This window comes from Natator depressus, chromosome 2 (assembly GCF_965152275.1).
Source record: "Natator depressus isolate rNatDep1 chromosome 2, rNatDep2.hap1, whole genome shotgun sequence".
Classification (NCBI taxonomy): Eukaryota; Metazoa; Chordata; order Testudines; family Cheloniidae; genus Natator; species Natator depressus.
In genome coordinates, this window is record NC_134235.1 from 173,595,466 (window position 1) to 173,619,628 (window position 24,163).

General features: G+C 41.0%; 1 protein-coding gene across 1 annotated transcript in view; it reads right to left on the minus strand.

The window, feature by feature from the left end:
* The window catches only part of POU6F2 (POU class 6 homeobox 2), a 377,737-nt gene that overhangs the window by 103,118 nt on the left and 250,456 nt on the right, over positions 1 to 24,163 (minus strand). The window contains exon 5 of the mRNA XM_074945315.1: positions 14,139 to 14,458. Within this exon, the coding sequence (XP_074801416.1) occupies positions 14,139 to 14,458 (320 nt within the window). The remainder of the gene's footprint in view (positions 1 to 14,138; positions 14,459 to 24,163) is intronic.

Sequence of the window (24,163 nt, forward strand, 5' to 3'; positions counted from 1 at the left end):
CGTGATTTTGGTGTTTTGGATTGCCTGCATTTTTTAAAATCTTTGGATCGCCTGAGCCTGACTGCTTCTCGGTTATGAGTGTGCAATGATTTTGCAACAGTGGGCTAAGCACAAATCTTTTTAAAATAAAATAAAATAAAATAAAATAAAATAATCTTAACCTTCCCTCCCCCCTTACTAGCTCAATGGTTTCAGCAGTCAAAAACATTGTGAAAGACGTTTAATGCACTTCGTCTTTCATTTCTGGAAACTTGGCTTCAAATCCTAATTTCTGTCACAAACATAAAATTGCTTTTTTTCAGTCTGAGTCCCTAGTGGCCATTTGGCCATATCTACAATGACCATTTAGAGCTGAGTGAAATACAGAATATCTGTCCCAGAGGAAATTCAGATATTTCAACAACTATTTTCATCCCAAATTGGGATGAAAAGTTGTATTATCAAAAGGTTTCACAAAACAAAAAGTTCTGAAAAATGTCAATTAGAAAGTGTCAGAATGATTTGTTTCAATATTTTCTATCAAAGCAAACATTTCTACATTCACATTTCATTTCAGTGTTGAAATGAATTGAAACATTTTGCTTTGAGTCAGTTCGACACTAAATGGAATCTGCCTGTCCTGGTGAGGTGCCTCATGTGAACTGTAATTCGGGTGCATCATGCAATCATTCTTCCCTTTGGGCAGAGCTCCCTGGCCAGACTACATGTCCCATGATACATCATGCAGCTCAGCCAGAGTGGAAATCACAGTGCATCATGGGAGATGTAGTCCAGATACGGCACCTGTCTCGCAGAAAAGAATGGGGGCATGAATTACCTGAATCACAACTCTCCTAAGGCACTGTATCACTCTAAGCAGATGCGGTTTAATGTTGAATTGACTCAAAACAAAATATTTTGTGTCTGTTTAACAAACTGAAAAATTTTGCTTCAGGCTGACCCAAAACGAAATGTTTTGTTTCAATTTTCCTGGTGTAAAATCATAACATTTCCTTTGGAAAGTTTTGATTATATGTAAACTGCATTTTCCATCAAAAAAATCATTGTGAGAGAAAATTCTCTTTAGTGATCATGTTTGCAAAAGTAAAAATGGGCATATTTTGTGGCAACATCTTTTAGAGTCATGAAATAGCCATACAAAAGACAAAAAGTGGTGTCGCAACTACCACCTTCTGATGCAACTACATATTTCCCAGAGTGGGACTTTTTCTAGCAAGTTAGTGTTCTACATGAGTTTATCATGAAACACTGAACAAGTGTCACTACCAGTCACTTTGAGGAAAATAACAGCTTTGATAGCATCTGTACTTTTCTCTTCATTCCAAACACTATTCATCTCACTGAACACTTCTTCCACTGCACTGTTTGTTCTCGGCAAAAACACCAAATTCTACTCAGAATAGCAATAAATCTTGAACAAACGTAACCCCCCCCAGTTGTTTTAACTGATTACAAAAAAACAAAACAAAAACAAAAAACAACCAAAAACACCAAGATGTTTTAGGTGTTCTGAATAAGTCTTGGCACATTTGGACATCCTATGTAAAAGTGAGGTGTACGGTCAACTTAGTCATAATATAATACCACCACACAATGTGCAGAGTTACTGTATATCAAGACTGAAGCTTATTGGCAGTACTTCACTTTTCATAAGCTCTACATTCACTCGCAAAGTAAATACTCCCTTTACTCACTGCTCAGCCCAGGCCTGACGTTTTTTTGACATTCAGCTTTTCTTTTCGTTCTTTCTTTCCCTCTTTTTTTTTTTTAATTGGTGCACACTTCTTCACTTCCTGCTTTTGGCTGGGATCAGAAGCAAAAATACTTAAGTACTGCACTACAGATTGTTCTAAAAATCGTTCAAGCCGTGCTGACACCAAGGATGCTAGAAATCTCATGGGAACAGGCATTCTCCTGAGAGATGCTCACTCTGATTTCCAGATTAAAGAGGTTCAGATGGAGCCAGATCTTGGTCCAATGGTATAGCTCCCTTTGACTTCAATGGAACCAGGAGTTGGTCCCTAATTATTTTTTTACCTATTGTATAACATACTGCAATACATGGCAAGTACATGATTTAAAAATAAATCTTAGGATCATCTAGATCTGTGAGATGTCAAGTCTGATTATTGATCGATTATCTGCCAGGCCTCCCCTTCTCTCACAAGCTGCTTTCTATCCATTTATTTAACTTGTCCCTAGTTTAACAGCTATGCTTCCAGTTGGAGCTTTTAAAAGGACTTTTCCTGGCTGGAACCATAGGTCATGCCCTCTGATCTTTTGATTTTTCATTCTACATGTAATCAATTGTTGGTTACTTCAAATGAAAGTAAAGAGGTGGGGGAGGGGAGAAAATGTAACAAGAGAGATTCATACAGCTCACCTTTCCAGTGCAACCACTCAGATAAAAGGAAATTTCTTTTTTGCCTTATTTGTTTCTAGTTGCAGCACTGAGGTCAGAATAAGCCAAGGGAACGAAGGGAATAAGCGTCCTGATGGGCTGCCCGAAGCTGGCAGATGTTACGGATCAGCGTAAAGCCAGCTCTTTTCCCTGTGCCTGGACCGATGTAACTCACTGAAGTGGCAAATTACATCAGACCTACAGCTGTAACCCGACATTATGATTAATTTGATCAGTAATTTCTCCTGTTTTTCATTTTAATCGGTGTGACTATTCTGCTGTGGCAGGTCTTTCAGATCTAATTAAGATAAATTTCAGAGTAAAAGACTTGGCAGAATTTTCGAGTCAAATCCGAGCGTCAAGTGTGAAGACCTGCAGCACCAGTCAATCAATTTCCAGTAAAGACGGCAGACTCTAACTCAGCAATCAACCCAATAACACTTAAGCAAATTTCATAATCTTCAGGACTGTGCTTAGTCACTCTCTCAAAACATTCTGGCTTAAAAAAAAATTATTATTTTTTTTTAACATTCATCCTTTGAATCTGCTGCAGCTGCCAAGAGAATCCACAGGTGGACACTTGGAGAGATCTCCGCAGTGCTGCTGAAAAGACTTAGTTTTAAACTTTTAAAAGCCCAGAGCAGAGCAGTTTGCCCTTTTCTTTATGTCAGCACCTGAAAGCCAAGCAAACCTTGTGAGGTGAAGATGAAGCTTTAATTCTATGACATCTGCAAGAATTTCGTACCATTTGCCTGTTTTCACTTGGTCCACGTGTTATAGGTGCTGGAACTAGGGATGCTGCTGCACCCCCTGGCTTGAAGTGGTTTCCATCATATCCAGGGTTTACAGTTTGGTTCAATGAATCTCAGCACCCCCACTATATACATTGTTCCAGAACCCTGCCATGTGTCTCCAAGCAGAAGGAAATGTTTCTCATAGGGCTAGAAAGACTGAGGGCTTCCAATATATTTTAAAAACAAGCCACTTGCAGTTAACTCCCTAAACAGGAGAAAGTGCCTTTTGGCCCAATCCTATGAGGTGTTAATTGCTGAATGGGAATTGAGGGCATTTAGCACTCATAGGAGGAGGTTCTTTGTTCCTCCGGAAAGGCCCTATGTGATGTCCACAATCAGAATGCTTATGATATCCTCAAATTTGTAGGGCATTACATAAACAATAATGAAAATGTTCCTACCTTTTTGTGTAACTTTTTTAGTTCATGGAACCATAGAATTGCCAGAACTGGAGGCAACCCATTGTTCATCATCTAAAATGGGACTTTCAAAACCATCTAAGTGACTTACTAGGACATTTTTCAATGGCACTTGGGCTGCTAAATCATTTAGGAGCTTCGAAAACCCCAGTCCTAATCTCTTATCCTTTTGTTTTTTACCCTATGATTATAATATCTCTAGTTTGTCTCCAATAAATAGGCATCAAGAGTGGCTTGGAGATTTCAAGCGACTTTATTCCATGGCCTCTTTTGTAAATTGATGCCATTCCCTAGTATATTTTACATATAAAAACACTTCTCCTTTAAGTGTCACCCTGGAAAGAGGTGTCTTGGATGTAGTCAGCGGGTACATTGTTCATTGGGCCCTTGCTTTTCTATTCTTGGATTCTTTTGTAAGGACAATATTATAAAAGCTGTTCGCCTAAAGAGTCCTGTGGCTGTGTGAAAAATGTGGGGGAGGAGGATAGGCCACTGATTCTGGGATACTTCCAGGTTCTTATTAACTTTTTGGAGCCAGTGATGAAAAGCAGGAGACATAAGACTAATACACTGATGACAGACAGACAGTTCCATTGGCTACAAAAGAACGTCTCAGGGCTATGTTGATTTTTCTGTCACTGGGATCCCTGAGGCTTGTTGTGCCATCAACAGGAACAGCCATCCTACCACTTACAGAGGCTCTGGAAATTTAAGACTTCATGGGATATGGATCGCTTCCAAAATTTGCCCAGGGGAATATTTTTGCTTTTATTTTTTTACAGTTTACTAAATACTCTAGTTGCTTTAGGGAGTTTATTAAGTACTCTCCTTTCAGAACCCAGAAATTGCTGGGCAAGCCAGCTCTACTTTCCCCTGCTTTCAAGAATTCTCTGGCAAATGGTTTCCTGTATTAGACTCAGCCTCTGGGGTGTTAATAATGCCAGTTGTTTGGCTTGAAGATTAATTTCTTTCACTTTAAATGTGAGTCGGAGACTGATGCTCTCTGAGCTTCTGAAAATAACAACACCTGCAGAGTATACTTGGATGGACCAGGTTGCCAGTGCTCCAGCTGAAAGGAGCTCTCCTCAGGGAATGAAGACACTCTCTTATATATTCCTTTTCAGAACTCTTAAACTTCTCTTTGTTCTGTTTAAATACAGCATTCAGCAGCCTTACAATGTGATGATCGAGTGCTTCAACTACCAAAATAGTAGTAAGCTTCTGGGAGGAGGAAGCCAGCTGTGAAGAGAAGAGGACCCTCAACTGTACTTCTTTTGGCACTAATGTACTTTTTGTTGCAGAAATCTGAACTGTGGTGTGTTGCTGATCCCTAGCTATCCATTGGTTAAGACAAAATGCTGTTTCCACATAGGGCTGAAACAGTCAGAACCCCCATTGGGACTCTCAAATACACGAACAATGGTTAAGAGAACCAAATTGGTAGGTTACAAATATAGGGTTCAATCTTGCACCACTGAATTTTGCACCAAGAGAATTTTGTCTGTGTTTTTATTGGCAGTAGGATCAAACCCATACAGCTTCACCACTAAAGTTGGCACTAATAACTGGCAACACTAATAACTAATAACTTCCTCGTTGACAGCGCCACTAGAGAGCAAGGACAGAATGGGTACAGAGGCTGAGGGGAATGCTCCAGTGCAGACTGTGAATTCTTGTGAATGCAGCACTTCCTCTCCAAAACTCTCAGTCTGGCAACTTTCCCAAGAGGGGTGGTGTAATGCAATTCATTCACCTCTGGAGGCGCCTCCTCGGAGTCACAGTGCTCTCTCTTTGTGACGCAGCGCTCAGGCCAGGTCACTATATGGCTTTCCCCATCAGGGATATGAAAGTCTCTCCAGACCAACTGTCCGGGTGCCGCTTTCACTGGTCCTGCACCACTTTTCCAGTGGCTGGTAGGGCAACCCAGGCCCACCTGCTACTCTGAGTATCAGCCCTTGGGCTTCCTCCTACTCTGTCTTCCACAGGCTTTCTTCCCCATAACTCCTCCGGGTAAACCCCTTCTGTCAGGGATGGGATCCCAGGGCTTTTGCTTCCCCTGGGTCTCCTCTACCCACCTCTTTGTGCCCAGAGAGCAACTGAAGACTCTCTCCCTGCAGCCCCTTTCTACTCTCATCTTCCTGGCTTTATACAAGCTCAGCCTGCCCCTGTCCAGCTGGGCTCCTTCTTCAATTAGTGCTTCTCAGCCAAGTCTGAGGCTATGTCTACACTACCACTCAGGTCGGTATAAGTTATGTCGCTCAAGGGTATGAATAAAAAGTTACACCTACCTAGGCACTGGTGTGGCCACTGCTATGTCAGCAGGAGAGCTTCTCCCACTGACACTCTGCCGCTCGTTGGGGGTGCATGAATTAAGTTGACAGGAGAGCTCTCTCCCAACAGCTTCGAGCAGCTACCCTAGAGAGCTTGCAGCAGTGCAGCTACACTGACGCAACTGTGCCACTGTAAGCTCTCTAGTGTAGCCATAGCCTCACTCTCCCCTCAGGTGCAGCCTATGTTAATTAGCCCCTTTGAGCCACCTTAACCTCTTCAGGGCTGGTGTGGGGTGAACACCACATCACAGGCAGTACAAGAACTTGTAAGATTTCCAGGACTGTGAGCTTGACACCCCACAAAAATATGAACACGTTGGCAGCGAAAGTGATGAGTAGCTAGAACAGGAGACTGGAAATCAGGCCTCCCAGTTCTGTTCCTGCCTGAGCTCTTGACTGCTGTGGATCCGCTAACTCACACCCCAGTAAAGCTCCCTGTGCCTCAGTTTATCCAGTTGTAGAATGGGCATAATAATTACTTCATTGTAGACAGGTGTTGTGAACATTACCTGACGTCTCTATAGGCAGTATATAAGCTCTAAGTATTGTATTATACTCCTCCTCATTCTCATCCTCCAGGGAAACAAGGACGGCAGAGAATAATATGAAAGATGTGAACTCATCACTTACTGTATAGCAAGCAACGATGACCAAAACACAGTAAATTTTATCTGATAAAGACATCCTGACACTTATTTTACCTAGCTTTAAAATAACCTGCTTTGACTGACTCAGAGGTGAAGCAGGAATGCCTTTGGCTCTGGTGATAGCTGGCTTTGGTAGCAATTTTAGAGAGGAGACCCAGAAAGCTAGTGCTACTTTTTGGAAATGATGCATGAATTTCTCCAGCATACTGTAAGTTACTCTACCCCTAAAGGACTGCACATCTAAGGAAGAACTCTGGTAGTGGTGAAAGCAAGAGGATAAGAGAGTTAAGAGTGGGAACAAGGCCCTAGAATTGCAATGTTAATGGGTTTGGAATGGGCTGTGCATGAATATGTGCAATCAATGACAACAAAATTGTTCAGTAGAGATTTTGAGACAAGGAGCTGGATTTCAGCTGGTGACAATAGCGTAGCTCCATTTATACCAGATGAGGATCTGATCCAAACACACAAAAAATAGTTTCAATTTTATCAGAATTCTCAGGAACAGGGCTTCAGCTGTGTATATTTTTCAGTACAAAAAGCAACCCTATGAAACAATAATATGTTCACTATCTGTTTGGAATGAGGTAGGAAAGTATCGAGTATATTTGCAGCAAACTTTCAAAGTTTGTGTTTGTAAATGGCTGAGGATGACCCTGGTTGAATGCGGGGAAAAATCATTTTCAAAGAGACACTGCCAATTAATTACATTTATTATGGATGAGGCCATCTGCTATTATTTGAATGTAAACAGCAAAAACTTCGCCAATGTTTTTGGAAACCCACTTATGATTGCTGCATCACTTGACAAATTAATTCATATTAAAACTCTCAGCTGATACCTCTATCGCCTCTCGTATTGTAAAGATGCACTATCTCACTTCTAATCAGTACTAAAAGTGAAGAATCATAACTCTTAAAAGGGACCTCGAGTGGTCGGTTAGTCCAGTCTGCAATCCCATGTAGAAGAGCGGTTCACATCTTCTGTACTTCCTTCACTATTTATCTTTACAAAATAGTGTTTTGTCAAGCTGTTCTCAATCATTTGGGGCCAGATTCTGCCACCCTTACACTGAGTAGTATCTTACACTGGAAGAGATCTAATTAATTTCTATGTGACGAGTCAGCCAGTAGTGATACCCAGTATGATTATGAGTATTAGAATCCAGATCTTAACTAATCTGGAGTACATGAATGAAAGGAGTATACAACAATTTGAGAACTGTAAATATGGACAGACAGAAAGACAGGGCAATAACTACATCCTCTGTAAATTAATTATTTTCCCTGCCACTCTCAAAGCAATATAAACTCTGTTGTTCCTCCTGGATCTCAAAGATTTGTAATAAATTCCTGGAAATGTCAGTAAATGTTGAATTGAGCTCTTTTTTTTTTTTTAATGAGAAACTAACCCTTGAATACTTGTGGGGTTTTTTTGTTTTTGTTTTTTTGCCTGTCGGAGCCCCAGGCATTTGTATACATACTCTCCCTCATTTATAGCTGAGTTTTTCAGTCTTTCTGACTCTCTTTCTTTGTTATAAAAATATCGAGGTGCCAAATACATTATTTAAGATTAGCATGAAAATTTAATCTGAAGCTACAGTTTGCTTTTATTTGGAGGGCTTTTGTTGTCATCCACACTTCCTCCCCACTTCTTTCCCTCCACCCCCTTTTTTATTTATTTGTACCTATCATCTTTCTTCTTCAGCTTCAGTTACTGTGTGTAGGCTTCTATGGCAAAAAGGTGGTTTGGCACAGAGTTTTGAATACCGTGAGAATAATTTTGCAGGTGGGACCCTCCACGGGGGATTTCCTGTTTGTCTGTTCAACTTTGCCCATGAGTAGAGCAGTGGAAATTAGTTGGGATCCTTCTCCACCTACAGTGGGGATCTTATTTTGAGGCTATAGGTGTGGATGGGTTCAACTGATCCATAATGCTCAGACATTAGGTCCGTGGTCAACGAGTAGCTAGCCTTGTCTTTGGGGCCAGATTTAAACATCGGTTGTCAACACAAAGTGTCTTGTTCTGGCTGCCAAGCCGATAATGGACTAAGTTATTCTCTAACCTGAATTTATATTGCAAATCATCAAGACCTGAGGGCTCCTAAAAGTATGCATGGAATGGCAAGTCCTCAGGATTTGCCGATTAAGAGGAGGCTGTTTATCCTTTGAAATTTCAGCATGGTGCTCTCCCAAAAACAGGTATAGTTTCCCTTTCAATAGCAGAGGCCATCCAGGATCAGAATTATATTTATTCCAAGATGCCAATAATTCCACTGAACTGAAGTCTTCTGCCACGTGTCCCAAATGAGCTAGATTCACTTCCCTGTTCTGGATCCTTTGTGCTCTCACTTGGTACAGAGCAACTAGAAGCTGACTGCAATTATCTTGGGGAGAAGTCCCCTGCTCTCAGATAGTGTAAAACCAAAAACCAAAAAAAAACCCTCCTTCACCAACTACCCCACCTTCAAGTCTGGATAAAAGAGGTGTATAAGGGATCTCCTGGGATGAGGTTGAATGCAGTTCCACTCCAGCAATACTCATCTAGTATATTGTCCTTTAGAGATTAGTTATGGACCTCATTCAGCTCTATTTCACTCACATGAACATAAATCAGGAGTAACACCTCTGTAGTCAGGGCAGAAACAGGCCCACAGAGTGGAATAACCAAAACCAGGATTTCTCCTATGCTATTATAAAATAACAATAAGACTTGCTAAAAAATAATATATTTTTTTGTAAATGTAATCCAGTCCACTGAATTGAATAAAGGATAGCAATAGAATTATAGTGCAATATTACAGAACAATCTGACAAGAATCATGCTGACAATTTTAGCCAGTGTGCAGTGTATCAGCGTTATTAATTTCTGATCAGCTAGAGAAAGCACCTCACCCAGGTATACCTAAGCAAGTCACTTTCATTTAATTTTCTTTCTGAAGACATGACAGCATCTGTACATTTCAAGATATAATTGTTGTTATCTTTCAGAGTTTTTGAAACAAACACAATCATCCTTCTGAATTACTGGCTTTCCATGACAATCTTTTGCGGTTGCATTGTTCTAAACTAATATCTCTCAGACAGATCCTGAATAATGTAAGAGGATAAAACCCACATGAAAAAATCAAGAATTCATAAATGAAATTTAAGCTGTCAAATTTTAACTTAGTTGATCTTTATTCCCTTAATATTCCTCAAACAAAAAACATTTCATTCTAGTTCATAAAGATCATTACCTTAGAGGCCATAATATCTTTGAATTTAGTTTCAGGTCGATTTTTAAGTTAAAGTATCAGACATACAAACAAACAAACATACATACATTCTAAGCAGCTATTATAAAGTAGATATATAAGGTGATGCCAAATATCTGCTGTATGCTATTGCTAGTTTACTTGTACAAAAGAAAAAAAAACTTTGGACCCAGTCCTGAAACCAGATCCACACAGATGTAAAGGGTTCATCTTTGCAGATCCGACTGCAGGATTGGAGCCTGAAAGGTTAAATTTTTCTTGACGAAAAGGAGTTTACTATTAGTCTAGGCCGTGATTCAGCACATCTTTAACTCTGAGTATGCAAGTAGTCCTACTGAAGTTATAATGTAACAACAGCTACTTTGGAGGCATTTGTATGGGTATCAATGATCTGCATATTAAGGAGTCCCAAAGTACTGAACAACATAATAGTCTGTCCTCTAAATAGTCCTTAACACAATACGTTTTGGGAAGTTTAGAAGCATTATGTTCTGTTGCAGAAAAGGTTGGCAGCCTAAATCAATGGAATTACTCACGTGCATAAAGTTAGGCATGTGGTCAAAAATCTTGCTGAATCAGAGCTTTTAGTCTGATTGTCAATGTGCAGCTATTAACATTTTTGAAGAGAATTATTTTGTTCATATTTTAGTGGTTAAAGAAATGATCATAGAAATACTTAAACTTATCAAGAACTCAAACTCTTTGAGGCAGGGTGACAGTTCAGGGCTACCCGCTTAAAATCCCCAGGTCAGACTGTGACTGTCCTGATGGTGGTGCACAAGCATCATCATCCCCATGTTACAATCTAATAACATACCAAGATCCCTGACCCAGGACTGGCAGAGTAACATCAACATAAGTGCTAGATTCCTGAGTCTAGCACCTTTCAGCGGCACTAAACGCAATTAATTAAAAACACATTAAAATAAAAAAATGGGTCAGCTACACTTAAATTTAAAGGAATTCTAAACAGAGGGAGAGAACGAGAGGCAGGAAGGAATGGTTAGGATGCTGGCCTGTGACTTAGGAGATCCAGGTTCAATTCTGTGTTCCATTACAGTCTTCTAGTGTGACCTCAGACAAGTCATAACTCCATGTGCCTCAGTTCCCCATCTGTAAAATGGGGATAATAGCACTGCCCTACCCCCGAGGTGTTGTGAGGATAAATACATTAAAGATTGCGAGGTGCTCAGATACTGTGGTAATGGAGGCCATATAAGTACCTCATACAAAGAGCAGTTACTGCTGTAACATGCTTCTTTGTGCTCCTCCAAGTGAAAAATGACTTTGTTTAGCTAAAACTTTGCAGTCATATTGGTCTGTACTTTTAGATCAGAGATGGGCCTAGGAGGGAGGAAGTGTTCATATCCACATTAGATTCAGTTTAAGGTTCGAGGCTACATCAGGGCTAAGGGTTAAGTTCTGATTCAACGTTGATGACATCTCTTGACCAGTTCTCATTAGATCTTAGTCCTATCTAGTGGAAATCTCCAGAGGAACTGTTCTCACAGGGATTTGGATTCCCCTTTACCAGAACTGGGAAATATGCCCCTTATAATTTTGGATCTGACTTGCAGCCAGCGCTCCAGCTCCAGGGTTTGGATCTGGGGAACTGAAATAGGAGCCCCCCCCCCCCCGAAATGTAATGGCTCCTAGATTGAAAGGTTCTGATTTTGGCTCAGCTGTATTTGAGATGGATTGGAAATTAACAAACAGAATTAAAAAAGGGTTGTTTTTTTTTTGTTAGAAGACCAAATGCACAGTAACTTCCAAAGCAAATAGCTAACAGGCATTTTTAGTAGTGTATAAAAAATGTACTTAGCGCGCACGCATGGCAGCTGCACTGAGACAATAAAATGTAACAGCAGCTCCTTTGGAGCTATTTCTGTCTGTGTGTGTCAATAATCTGCATATTAAAGAGTCCCAGAGCCCTCTCTAACATGATGGACTGTGCACTAAGTAATGCCTAAGTAGCCCTTAACACAATACACAGTAGGAACTCTAGCAGCATTATGCTTTGCTGTGGAAAAGGCTCACAGAGTAAGGACCTGTCTCCAATGGACTTTTAGTGTATTAGCTGAACCATTTTAAAACTCAGTTCTTATGCAGTTTAGTCTCAATGAGGTTGCATATGATCTGACTGGCCAGCATGGACAGGGCTGAGTGCCTCATTTAAACCAATTTTATTAATTGTGTAAAAAGCATTTTAAAATAGTGAAATCATTAGAGAGTTAAAGATGCAAGGTGAACAGGCCTTAAACCATAGTGTGGACAAAGCATAAAAAGGGTAAGGGCAAAGTTTATAAAATAAAGTAAACAAAAACCTTTTTTTCCAGTGTTTCTAGCTGTTGTTTAAAGTACAGTTCTACTCTGAAAAGTGACTGTATAAAAACAGCATCTTTTTACTCCAGAGATCTTCTCCTTGCGTGTATTCACAGTCATAGTTGTGTGTGTCGTCAAAACTGCTCTTGTGGGACTTGGATCCAAGATGTTGAAATTCAAGTAAGAGCAACTGATCTTGTGAGTGTGTTTTTTTTTTTTTTTTTTTTTTTTTTTTACACAAAAACTTTCTGGAACCGCTTGCAAGACTTTGGCCCCATAATACTCAACCCTAATCTGGATCTTAACACTGCTTCTTCACCTGCCTCTAGCTGAAATACAGCTATATACTTTTTTCGTCTTAAGAAATATTATGAACAAAAGTTTTAATATCCACCAATGCCTTTTCAAGTCTAGTTTAGAGTCATGAATCTATTTAATTATAAAGTGCCCAACGGGATCGTAATGGTTTTGATGGAGTTGTAAGCCGATTATGTCAGTTACTTCTACAAATTTGAGGGATTTCCAAACACCAGGAGACTGTACATTCTGTATTCTATACAGTGCAATAATTAGGCACACAGGGCTTGTTCCTGCACTACTGAAGTTAGTGTGAATTCTTGCTCCCTAATAGATAAAGTTGTAGCTGGCTGTTTGAAATTTGTGCATACATTAGCTGACATTCATAGATTTTAAGGCCAGAAGGGACTATTAGAGTCTAGTCTGAGCTCCTCTATGACACAAGCTATTAAATTTTACCCAGTTGCCACTATGTGGAGTCCAATAACTTGGGTTTGGCTAAAGCATCTCTTTCAGGAAGGCATCCAAGTCTTGATCTGAAGACACCAAGAGATGGAGAATCCATTACTTCCTTTGGTCATTTGTCCCAATGGTTAATCTCCCTCACCGTTAAAATTTGTGCCTTATTTCTAATTTGAATTTCTTTGGCTTTAGCTCCCAAACATTAATTTGTGTTATGCCTTTATATATAGCCCTCTGTCTGCAGTTCTGTATATTCATCTTCTAACCTTTCTAAAGCTGATGTGCAATGGCACTCAATATGATCACTAAGTACTGCAGGCCTGATACTCCTCTCACCCTGGTGTAAATCGGGAGTAGTTCTCCACTGTCTTTAATGGAGTTACACCAGTATACAACCAGAGTAGCTGAGAGAAGAATGAGGCCCAGTCTGTGCAAGTAGACATAGTTATGTCTAGCCATGTGTCAACAAAAGGCCTTATGAACAACAGAAAGAGCCACAAGTCACTGTAACTATGACAATGACAGTGGGATGAGGAGTTTAAGGATGGAATTAACCCTGAATTTGCGGTCTGCCATAGGATCCTCAATATTGTTTAATATAACTTTTGTTCTTAATAAGACTAACGATAAAACATGGAGATGAGAGAAAGGACACCTTTCCTACCCTCTGCTTTGAAACTTTTTGGAAATAGTGGAAGCTAAAGCCTGCTGAACACTTATGTTATGACAGCAGCATTCTTAATGTACACTAACGATCATTTTGGGATCATAATGACTTCAAATGGCAGCTGACTTTGTTGCTGCTTTCAGAAAATAGCCGATGGTGCGATTCATGGGCCAAACTGATCTCTGCTGTAATACCCATGAACCCAGTGGAGTTACACCAGAGAAGAATTTGTCCTGTTTCACCTGGGAGCTTACAATGTTTGTTTCAGGAGCAAAAGATAATATCTACCCTTCGGAAGGAAACAGTCTAGGAATTTCACTTGTTTTGTTTTTCTAGTTTCCCAAGTACAGGCTTTCGGCTCAAAGCAGCACGCACATAAAGGATTGATTCAAATTAGCGGACACTGATCAGCATGTGTGCTCAGAACACGCAGTGTGCATTTTATTTTCCCCACAACGAGTGGATTGCTGCCTTCCAGAAGAGAGAAATTTACTATTTGTTGCTACACAGTAGAGATTTTTATTCATCAGGGACCATCATACCTGCAGTGGATTTGGAGAAGTGAGTGGAGATGAAAGGCCGTGTCCTGGTGACTGGTTGGGTTTCTGAGGGGAGTTTGAGGACTGCTGGGCTGGCGGTTGTTGGGTCTGGCTCTGGGGCTGCGTTTGGCTCTGCTGTTGTGGCGGCGGCGGCTGCTGTGGCGGCTGCGGTTGTTGGGCTTGTTGCGTCTGCTGAGCTTGTTGCTGTTGCTGGCTTGTTTGCTGCTGCTGCTGTTGCCCTTGTTGCTGCTGCTGTTGTTGATGATGCTGGAGCTGCTGAAGATGCTGAAGTTGCTGAAGCTGGGAATTCAGGGATGAGGTAGCTACAAATTAAAAAATTGAACCGCATTATACATGATACAGCTGATGTACTCCAGAGCCACTTACTAGGTGAATTATATACTTGACCAAATCCTGGTCCTATTGAAGTATATGGCAAAACCCCCACAGATTTCAGCCTGGCCAGGAATTGGCCCATTGTGAACAACACAGTGCAGGCTCCTGCAAGAGTCTAAGAAATATTTCACCCAGAAAACCAGCGTTCAGTTCTGCTAGTGCAGCTCTTTGGTGAACTCCTGGCTCCACTGAAGGCAAAGAGAGAGCCCGTGTCTAGGTTTGGGGCCTGATCTTGCAGTCTTTGCTCAGACAAACCTATCAATGAAGTCAGTGGGAATTTTGCCTGAGTAAGGACTAGAGGACTGGGCTGATGGGATGCTGTTACACATACCATAGCTTGATTGGATGCCACTACATAGAGAAAGAGAGAGAATCAAGGTTATAAAATAAAGCATTCCCTGAAAAGATGATCAATGACACAACAAAGCTGTAATATCGACATAGGGTATTTATATGGTAGTATCAGGAGATAAAATATCAGGTGTGATGTTTTTTGTGCAGCGCATAGGTAATAAAAATAGACAGTAAAATGCACTTGTGCCTCTGAGCTTTGGGTCCACCTTATCATTCACGCTAAAAGCTGCAAAACGCTTGTGAATTACAGCCAGCCTGGTCTACACAGCTCTCATCCGCTGGTGGCAAAAATATCACTTTTTCACTCGTATGGTGCCCTCAACCAAAAGCATCCAAAAGTGCGGGCTCAGTTCACCCCATTGGCACAAAGAACACATGGTATCTCCTAGTGCCAGCAGGGCCACCTTAGTCAAATAGGAATCCAGATACGGAGGAGGGCACACAGTGTTTGCATTGGGGACTTCCTATGAGGAGGGCAATATTAAATTGCAAGCAGGGCTTCATAGAAGTTGTGTCAGCAGCAGCTGCCCAGAAGATTCACTGAATCAGCACATGTCCCAAAAGTCCATTTACCTATGCTCATCCATCACTTTTGGAGCTGTACTGGCTGGTGGCAGGAGCCCAATGGATAGGAGGCTGTAAGTGTCATTCACTGCTACAACCCACCTTCCAGAGGGTCTTGTTGCCATCAGGATGCTCCATCCTGGGTTGTACCAGTGGAAGCCAAAGTAACCTTGGAGTGAATCAAGCCTATTTAGAAATATAATTTACATTTCATGGCAAGAAACATTGTTTACAAGGTTCAGTTGTAGATCTGTCAAATAAACAAAGTTGATTCAGCTTTCTTTTCATGCTGATAGCCCTATTCCAGCTCTCTAGGTATGTATACCCTACAAATGACACTGAGGTTTTGGAGAGATTTCTGAAGTCACTGTGTGGGTAAAGTGGCATAAAACAAAAGAAATGGGTGAGGAAGAGCAGGGAAGTATAAACCACATAGGATGCATGGTGGAGTGGGCAGCATATGGGAAGAGACTTTCATCACCCCATTCCTATATTCCTAATTTATCTGCAATAATATACAGTTATTCTTCAATCAACAAAGAGAATCAAGTGGCTAATGTGTATTTACATGAACTACCGTCATCTATGTATGACTCACCTCAAAAGCAAACTGAAATGGAAATTAAACTGCAGCTACATCAAGGGAAAGTGAGGACTTGGAAGAGAAGGAGTCACTCACCAACCTAAGTTGCAAGGAAAATGATTTCTCAGATAACAGCAAATTCAACACCTGTTCTGGATGTAAGATGTGAAAAAGCTTGAGGTGAAAAAACCCGACTGTAGCCTCTGGGTGCTACAATGATATAAATATTTACTACTATTTACTTAGATGCCTAAGTCTGTTTAGGGTAACTGCTGAACATATCAAGTGATGATGAACAAAACAAAGGACATGTGACTGGGAAGATGGTGCAAATATTAACAAGACAAGATGGGGAGAATTGAAAGTGGAGAATGTGGACAATTAGGAATGCTGCTGCCAAAATATTCCTATTACTGGGCTGTTGGAGAGGAAAACAAGTAAGTGTTTAATGGAAGCTAAACATGACAAAATAAAAATAGAGAGCTACCATCAAATTAAAGGGGCTTACAATACACCCGGCAAGACACATCAACCGGGAGCAGTAACTGTATGCTCCCACCACTTAGAAAACAGAACCATGAGCTAGATCAGTGGTTCTCAAAGGCAGTCTGCCACTTGTTCAGGGAAAGCCCCTGCCAGGCTGGACCGGTTTGTTTACCTGCCGCGTCCGCAGGTTTGGCCGATCGCAGCTCCCACTGGCCACAGTTCGCTGCTCCAGGCCAATGAGGGCTGCGGGAAGCAGTGCAGGCCAAGGGACGCAAGGTTATTGTAGGGAGGGGGGTTGCGGTACGGCTACCCTTCTGCACTGCTGCTGGTGGGAGGCTGGCTTCAGAGCTGAGTGCCTGGCTAACAGCTGCCGTTCCCCGGCTGCCCAGCTCTGAAGGCAGCGCAGAAGTAAGGGTAGCAATATCAGGACCCCACTAAAATAGCCATGTGACCCCCCTGAAACTCCCTTTTGGGTCAGGACCCCAATATGAGAAACACTGGTCTCCCCCATGAAATCTGTATAGTATAGGGTAAAAGCACACAAAAGACCAGATTTCACAGTCCGTGACGTGTTTCTTATGGCTGTGAATTTGGTAAGGCCCTATCTATAACCTATGATGTGTGTAGCCCATACAGAGGAGTAAGGGTGTAATTTACATATCCTTACCCTATTGTGCAGGTGGACAGAGTGAGCCACAACCTTGCCTTGGAAGGCTAAACAAAGCCCCAAATATTGTGATTTTACTCTAGAAGAAATTTTTTAAAGTGTGTCTGGAAAGCAAAATAATGGTAAAACCACACTTTTTAGTAACACATTTGGGAACAAGGAAAGATGGAGATGGTATGATGCGGGGATTCATATGGTTCTGACCATACGAATGTGTAACAACAGAGTTGTCCTAAATTTGCTTTATGGTTGGAAAGTTTAAAGTGAGAAAAATGTAACATTAAAAGAAATACAACAAGACGCATTGTTAAAGTTAAAAGTGGCATTGCCTGGAGGTCTCAAATAGTCACTTGGGAGCACAGGCAGGGCAGGGCAGTGAAGAAAAGAAAGGCACAAAAAGAAATGAAAATATTCAACATAAAACAAATGAAGGGGAAGGTTCAGTACAGTGCTCAAATTACAAGGATATGTTTTTGTGACTGAGTAACGCAAAACAACTGGAATACTAATATTTTAATATTAAACTTTTTCCTCACAGAGCATATTATTTAATTTCAAAATGCTTCTTTTAATGAAATGTGACTTGTCACCAGTGAGAGAAGTGCAACTGAAGTAACAGCACACGCTCTAGGGAAACAGATAATAGAACTGATGTTAAACTGTTTGCTTAAACCTGGGAGAGAAAACCTGAAGAGGTAAAATTTCTTTAAATCTATGAATCTTCTTGAAAGGAATGTGTCGCTTGTGACTAAAGCAGTGACTTCAAACCCTGCAAAGAAGTAATTTAATTTGATGGAATGGCTAGCCAAGCAGCTTATGTCTTCCTGTTCGCACCACTTCCATTAACAAGCTATGCATTAGGCCAGCTTCAGCACTGTACTGTTTCAAATTAAACCTTCATTAAAGCGTTTTCTTGATGGCATATTCTGAAAAACAGTACAATTTATTTTTCTATTTTACAAACATTTCTACCTTCATGTCCTCTCTTCTCCTTAACCCAAATAAGAGAGACAAAGTCCATAAAACCAACCAAATCCCCCTCTTGTCTTACACCTTGTGACTTAGGGCCAGATTTTGATGCCGTTCAACATGAATAAAGGTACCACACTGGAGAAGAATGTTTGGTGCTTACAGCGCTAGCCTGGGCTTAGGAGACCCAGATTCAATACCTTGTCCCACCACAGATTTCCTGTGTGACCTTGGGCAAGTCACTGAGTCTCTCTTGACTCAGTCCACCAGCTATAAAATGGGCATAATAGCACTTCCCTGCCTCACAGGGGTATTGTGAGGATAAAGACATAAAGATTCGGAGGCACTCAGATACTATGGTAATGGTAACCATATAAATACCTATGACAGATACTCTATGATACTCCCATAGAATCTGACACTTTATTCGCCCTGGGGATGGGATGGGATAGAAACAAGTGGAGATGGAGGAGGCAGGAGGCTCTTACTCTGTTTGTCTATTGGCAGTCTGAGTGAATAGGGTTAATCAGGCAGGTGGAGCCTTGAGAAGATGAGTGCATCTGACTTTGACTTGAAGGTTTTTTTCAGGTCCACCTGAAACTGTCAAAGATTGAACGGATATTGGGGCTTCCCTGCCAAAGCTTTCCAGTCAGCAGCCTCTTGACTAGAAAACTCTTGATTCAGAAATGGTCAATATGCCTGTGTCATTCAACACTAGAATGGAAGCCCATTTGTCCCTGCTGGTGTGGGAGGTGGTCAGAGAGGGAGATAGCTTTCCAGATAAAGGGTTCAGGCATTGCCTGCCATCACACAAGCTATTCAGATAAATTCTTGCCTGTTTGGAAGAGCTCTGTACAAATCCTCTCTGAAATAACACTGTCATAAATATAAAGGGAAGGGTAAACCCCTTTGAAATCCCTCCTGGCCAGGGGAAAGCGCCTCTCACCTGTAAAGGGTTAAGAAGCTAAAGGTAACCTCGCTGGCACCTGACCAAAATGACCAATGAGGAGACAAGATACTTTCAAAAGCTGGGAGGAGGGAGAGAAACAAAGGGTCTGTGTGTCTGTCTATATTCTGTCTTTGCTGGGGATAGACCAGGAATGGAGTCTTAGAACTTTTAGTAAGTAATCTAGCTAGGTACGTGTTAGATTACGATTTCTTTAAATGGCTGAGAAAAGAATTGTGCTGAATAGAATAACTAGTTCTGTCTGTGTATCTTTTTTGTAACTTAAGGTTTTGCCTAGAGGGGTTCTCTATGTTTTGAATCTAATTACCCTGTAAAGTATCTACCATCCTGATTTTACAGGGGGGATTTCTTTATTTCTATTTACTTCTATTTTTATTAAAAGTCTTCTTGTAAGAAAACTGAATGCTTTTTCATTGTTCTCAGATCCAAGGGTTTGGGTCTGTAGTCACCTAGGCAAATTGGTGAGGCTTTTTACCAAACCTTGTCCAGGAAGTGGGGTGCAAGGTTTTGGGAAGCATTTTGGGGGGAAAGACGTGTCCAAACAGCTCTTCCCCAGTAACCAGTATTAGTTTGGTGGTGGTAGCGGCCAATCCAAGGACAAAGGGTGGAATATTTTGTACCTTGGGGAAGTTTTGACCTAAGCTGGTAAAGATAAGCTTAGGAGGTTTTTCATGCAGGTCCCCACATCTGTACCCTAGAGTTCAGAGTGGGGGAGGAACCTTGACAAACACTTAATGTCCTACTAAGTTATAAATTATGTTTATATGAAGAGGTAAAAGTAGGGATTTGTTTTTTTTAATATGATGATGATAAACAACTTTTTCACTGACTAACAAACAGATGTGGAATTGGAGGAAGGACTCTTGGAAACAGACACTGCTCTTGTATCATCTGAAATTCCAGCAGGCTCCAAGCTCTGAAGAAAGTGACAAATGTCAGACAGGTATACATAAAGTGAAGGAGCGTAGACAAACTACATGATTTAATTGAAAACAATAAATACATGACAAACCCCACTGTTTATACTACATATGCAGTTTGTGAGACACAGTGTGATGAGGAGTGAGCCAGACTGGATGCCAGATCTAGCACCCACTTTGACAGCAGATTCATTGTGTGGCTTTGGGTAAGCCACTCAGGATACATCTACACTGCAAACCCTCCTGCTCCTCTCCCCCAGGGCAGAGAGTTTCAGAGTCTTGGTCAACGGACTTGGGCTCACAGTACAGGGCTAAAAATAGCAGTGTAGGTGTTTCCACTAGGCCTGGAGCCTGGGCTCTGAAATCCGGCAATAGAGGAGGGTCTCAGAGCCTGAGCTCCAGCCCAAGTGAGTACATTTACACGGCTATTTTTAGCCATGTAGTATGAGCCCTGCAACCCACGTCAGTTAACCTGGGTTCTGAGACTCGCTGATGCGTTTTTGTTTGGTTTTGGGTTTTTTTGCAGTGTAGAAATACACTCAAGGATGTCTACGCTGCACACTAAGCCGCTCTCTGTTGACATGTAAAACATAACATGTATTCACCTACCTCACAGGAAGCTTATGATGATTTTTGTGCTAATTATTGGCTAGAACTTTGGCAATAAGTGTGAAGTATTAATTTATTTCTTCAGAATTGTATATTTTATCTAAGATAAACAAAATCAAATCTCTGCAAAAAGCGTCCCGAAGAAGATCCCTCTTTTCTATCATTCAACAAACAAACAGTAAAATGCATCATTTTAAGGGAGAGATAAGTTTAATGGGCTAACATTTTCCATATTGCATCTAAACTGTAAACAAGGAGGAGGAAAACTCATGGAAACTGGAATTCATCTCAAATTCTATTAATGAAAAGTGCGTATTGAATTGATGTTATGTATGAATCTAAGGAATCAGTTCCAGCCCTTTAGGAAAAGGAAGCTGGTAACATGTATTTATGCTTATAGACAAAAAGAAACAAGCTGGCTTTCTAACTTGAGTGTCTCCATTGTGAGCACAATATGATCTTGTCATGCTACAGACCAGTTACGAATGTGTGTGGTACAGTTGCAGACACTCTAGTGCAGAACTGGTGTGTGTGGCAATTATGATGGATTCTTAATTGTTGCAGGTCCCTGGTAAATCTCCTGAGGGGTGGTCACACGTTTCAGTGATCACCACTTTATCTGAAAGGCTAACACAAAAACTCTATAAGGGTAGAAAAAATATTTAGGGACAGACTTGTACCTGCTCAGCACAGGTCAAAATAAGGGGTGCTTGTGGAGTCAGGCTGTGTCAGGGTGAGCATCCATGCCTTGCTTTTCTGATCTGCCCAGTGCCCCCGCTACTACATCCTTTAATGGTTTCACTCTAGTGCAGAGGGAGGTCATGGGCTAGGCTTCTCCATGCCCCTCCCAGTTCCCTTTGGGCCAACATAATCTTCTTGGCCCTTATGTTGTTCACATAAGGTGGGGAGTGGGGAAGGCCCTTTCATGCTTCTCCACCTCTCCCGTTCATCCACGTATCACCCATGTAGGAAACTGGCAGGTGACTTTAGCCATTAAAGATGATGCAATGGGTCCAATTCACCCCTGATATAACTATGCTGAAGCCAATGAATTTACACCAGGGATTCATTCTGCTCCATGAGTCAAAGAAGAGAAGGTCTGATTCATGGCTGTAGCAGGAAAAATTAAGGCAGTCATGGCACCTACTATACATGCTCCGGTCCCAGTTCTGCTTGGACTGACTTCAGTGGGAACAAGAGTGGGGCCTCATTTATCATGGTTAGAATGTTTCTGCAAAAGTCCAGGCAAAAAGAAGGGCTCTGAGTGTCAATAATAGCAAAAGAAAAATTTATAAATATTTTTTTCCTAGCAACTGAAAAAAAAGTTAACAAAACCACAAAAGCTTAATTTTATTTATTTTCAGATCCAGACCCATATTTAACATCCCATTCACAATATAAATTCAGATTCTAAAGATCTCTCAAGCCTAATCCTAAAATCAAATTAGAGCTCTTGCAATTCAATTTGTATTCTGAATTTGTTCTTGTGGATGAACTCCACATATTATCTGATTAGAGCGAGAGAGAGGAGGAAAAAGGGATTGTGGGAGTTTGAAGGAATACTTTATTGTTACTTTTCCCTAAAGCCTCATATTTGCATAATTGCGCAGATGTTATACAGTGCCTTGATGTGATGTACAATTGACTAAAATGTAATGCGATGTACAATGGACAAAAAGAGAAAATCATACATTATACCTTTTCCGGTATGACTGAGCACAGAACTCGGCTCTAGCTGCTTTTAGAGGCTAATGTCTTTTTCCACTTCTCCAATAATAGAGAATGGATTTACATTGCCTCAAACTAAAAAGTGTAACTAACTTAAGCATCTGGGTTTGTGTCCGAGTTGACATGTCCTGCTTTTTCCTGTTGTTTCTCTTTTAATGAGCTATATCTTCTTTGAAACAGATTTCTAAAGATTGAATGCACACACTGAATAGTCTAATGCAGGCCCGTGTTTACCGTCTTTCCTACTAGGGATAATGAGGGGTGGGTTAGCCACCTACCCACTTTATTTTTTGCATATGCTTGGATTTTCCTTTTGAGGGGGAGGTGAGGGTTGTTCTATTTATGTTAGCATTGGTAAAAAAAATAAAAATAAAATAAGGAAAGAGTGGCACATAATGGCTCAAGAGATTAGTAATAGAATACAGAGCATATTACTTCCAAATCACCAGTTCAAATCCAGCCTGTGTCAATACAGGGAACAAAGTCATTTGATTCTGATGGTTTCAGGGTGCCCTACTTTATATAAAATGAATTGGGCATCACCTTGTATATATACTATTTACATCTGCAATAATGTCACTAAGTAGCGTCTACGTAATGCATTGACAGTCTCAAAAATACTAAGCGGCAACATCATAAAAAACACTACTATAGGTGTCACCAATTGACACCTTTATTGGCAGTTTCAGTCAAGAGACTAAGGATTGAAAGAGGAAGGAGACCAAGTCATCTGCTCATGCCTAAAGGAGAACCCTTAAGGTGAAGGCAGGGCAGAGGGGGAAAGCTTGCATTGCCAATGCTCTTGTTGTACCAACTCTGCAGATATGCAGAGGGCTTCACTTTCCACCATTGTCAAATTCAGGATCTTGCAGGAACACTAAATTCACTTTAAAGAATATAGGCAATAAAAAGGAAGTATTACGGAGAAAACCATCATAATTTATCAGGTGCCTGTGGTGTCTCAGGATTTTGATGTATAGTGGAACTTCCCTGAAAAATGACCACTGTATTAAATAAACCTGACAGTTTCCCCTACCAAACTTTAAGATGTACAATAATACACTGGAATCATCAAAAAAGTTCTAGATGGGGAGGTGTGACTAGGCGGTAGGGAAAATGTATTTGGAATCGCTCCTGCTTTGAGATAATCTAGAAGCTATTTTCTCCTGGTTTATGACAACATTTTGAGAGTAAAGTTCCTTGAGAGTATTGTAAAAATTGCATTAACCTATTTAAAATGCCCAAAGGCAAGAACAAGCTGGAGAAATTAGACTTTAATAAGCCATTATATGGTTAAAAGGAATATACAGAGTTATAATGTTAATGCTAATGAAGTTTATTGTAAGGGAGATAAAACCAATCTCTAATTATGCCTTTGCCTACACCAGTGGCAGCATGTATAGGTACGTGCAGCTACATGCCACAGTGAAAAGCAGGCTATGTCCGCACTGCAGTGTGTAGCTAGTTGCGTCAGTGCAGGTCTCTGGCAGCAGGGAGGCAGTGGGGAAAGGCTCCAGCACTGCGGAGGCAAGGGGAAAATATGCTGCTAAAAATAGCAGTCTAGACAGGGAGGTACTGCTTGGGCGCAGAGACAGCCATGTAGGGCACATACCCAAAGGTTCTGGCGTGTCTGTATTCTACTCACCTACACTGTGACTCACCATCTATACTGCTATTTATACCTGTGCTAGGAGGGCATGTCATGTATGTACTCTACATGCTGCTGTAAGTGTAGACATAGCTTATTAGGGATTAGGTTGAGACCTTCGGGAGGGGCAGATTATT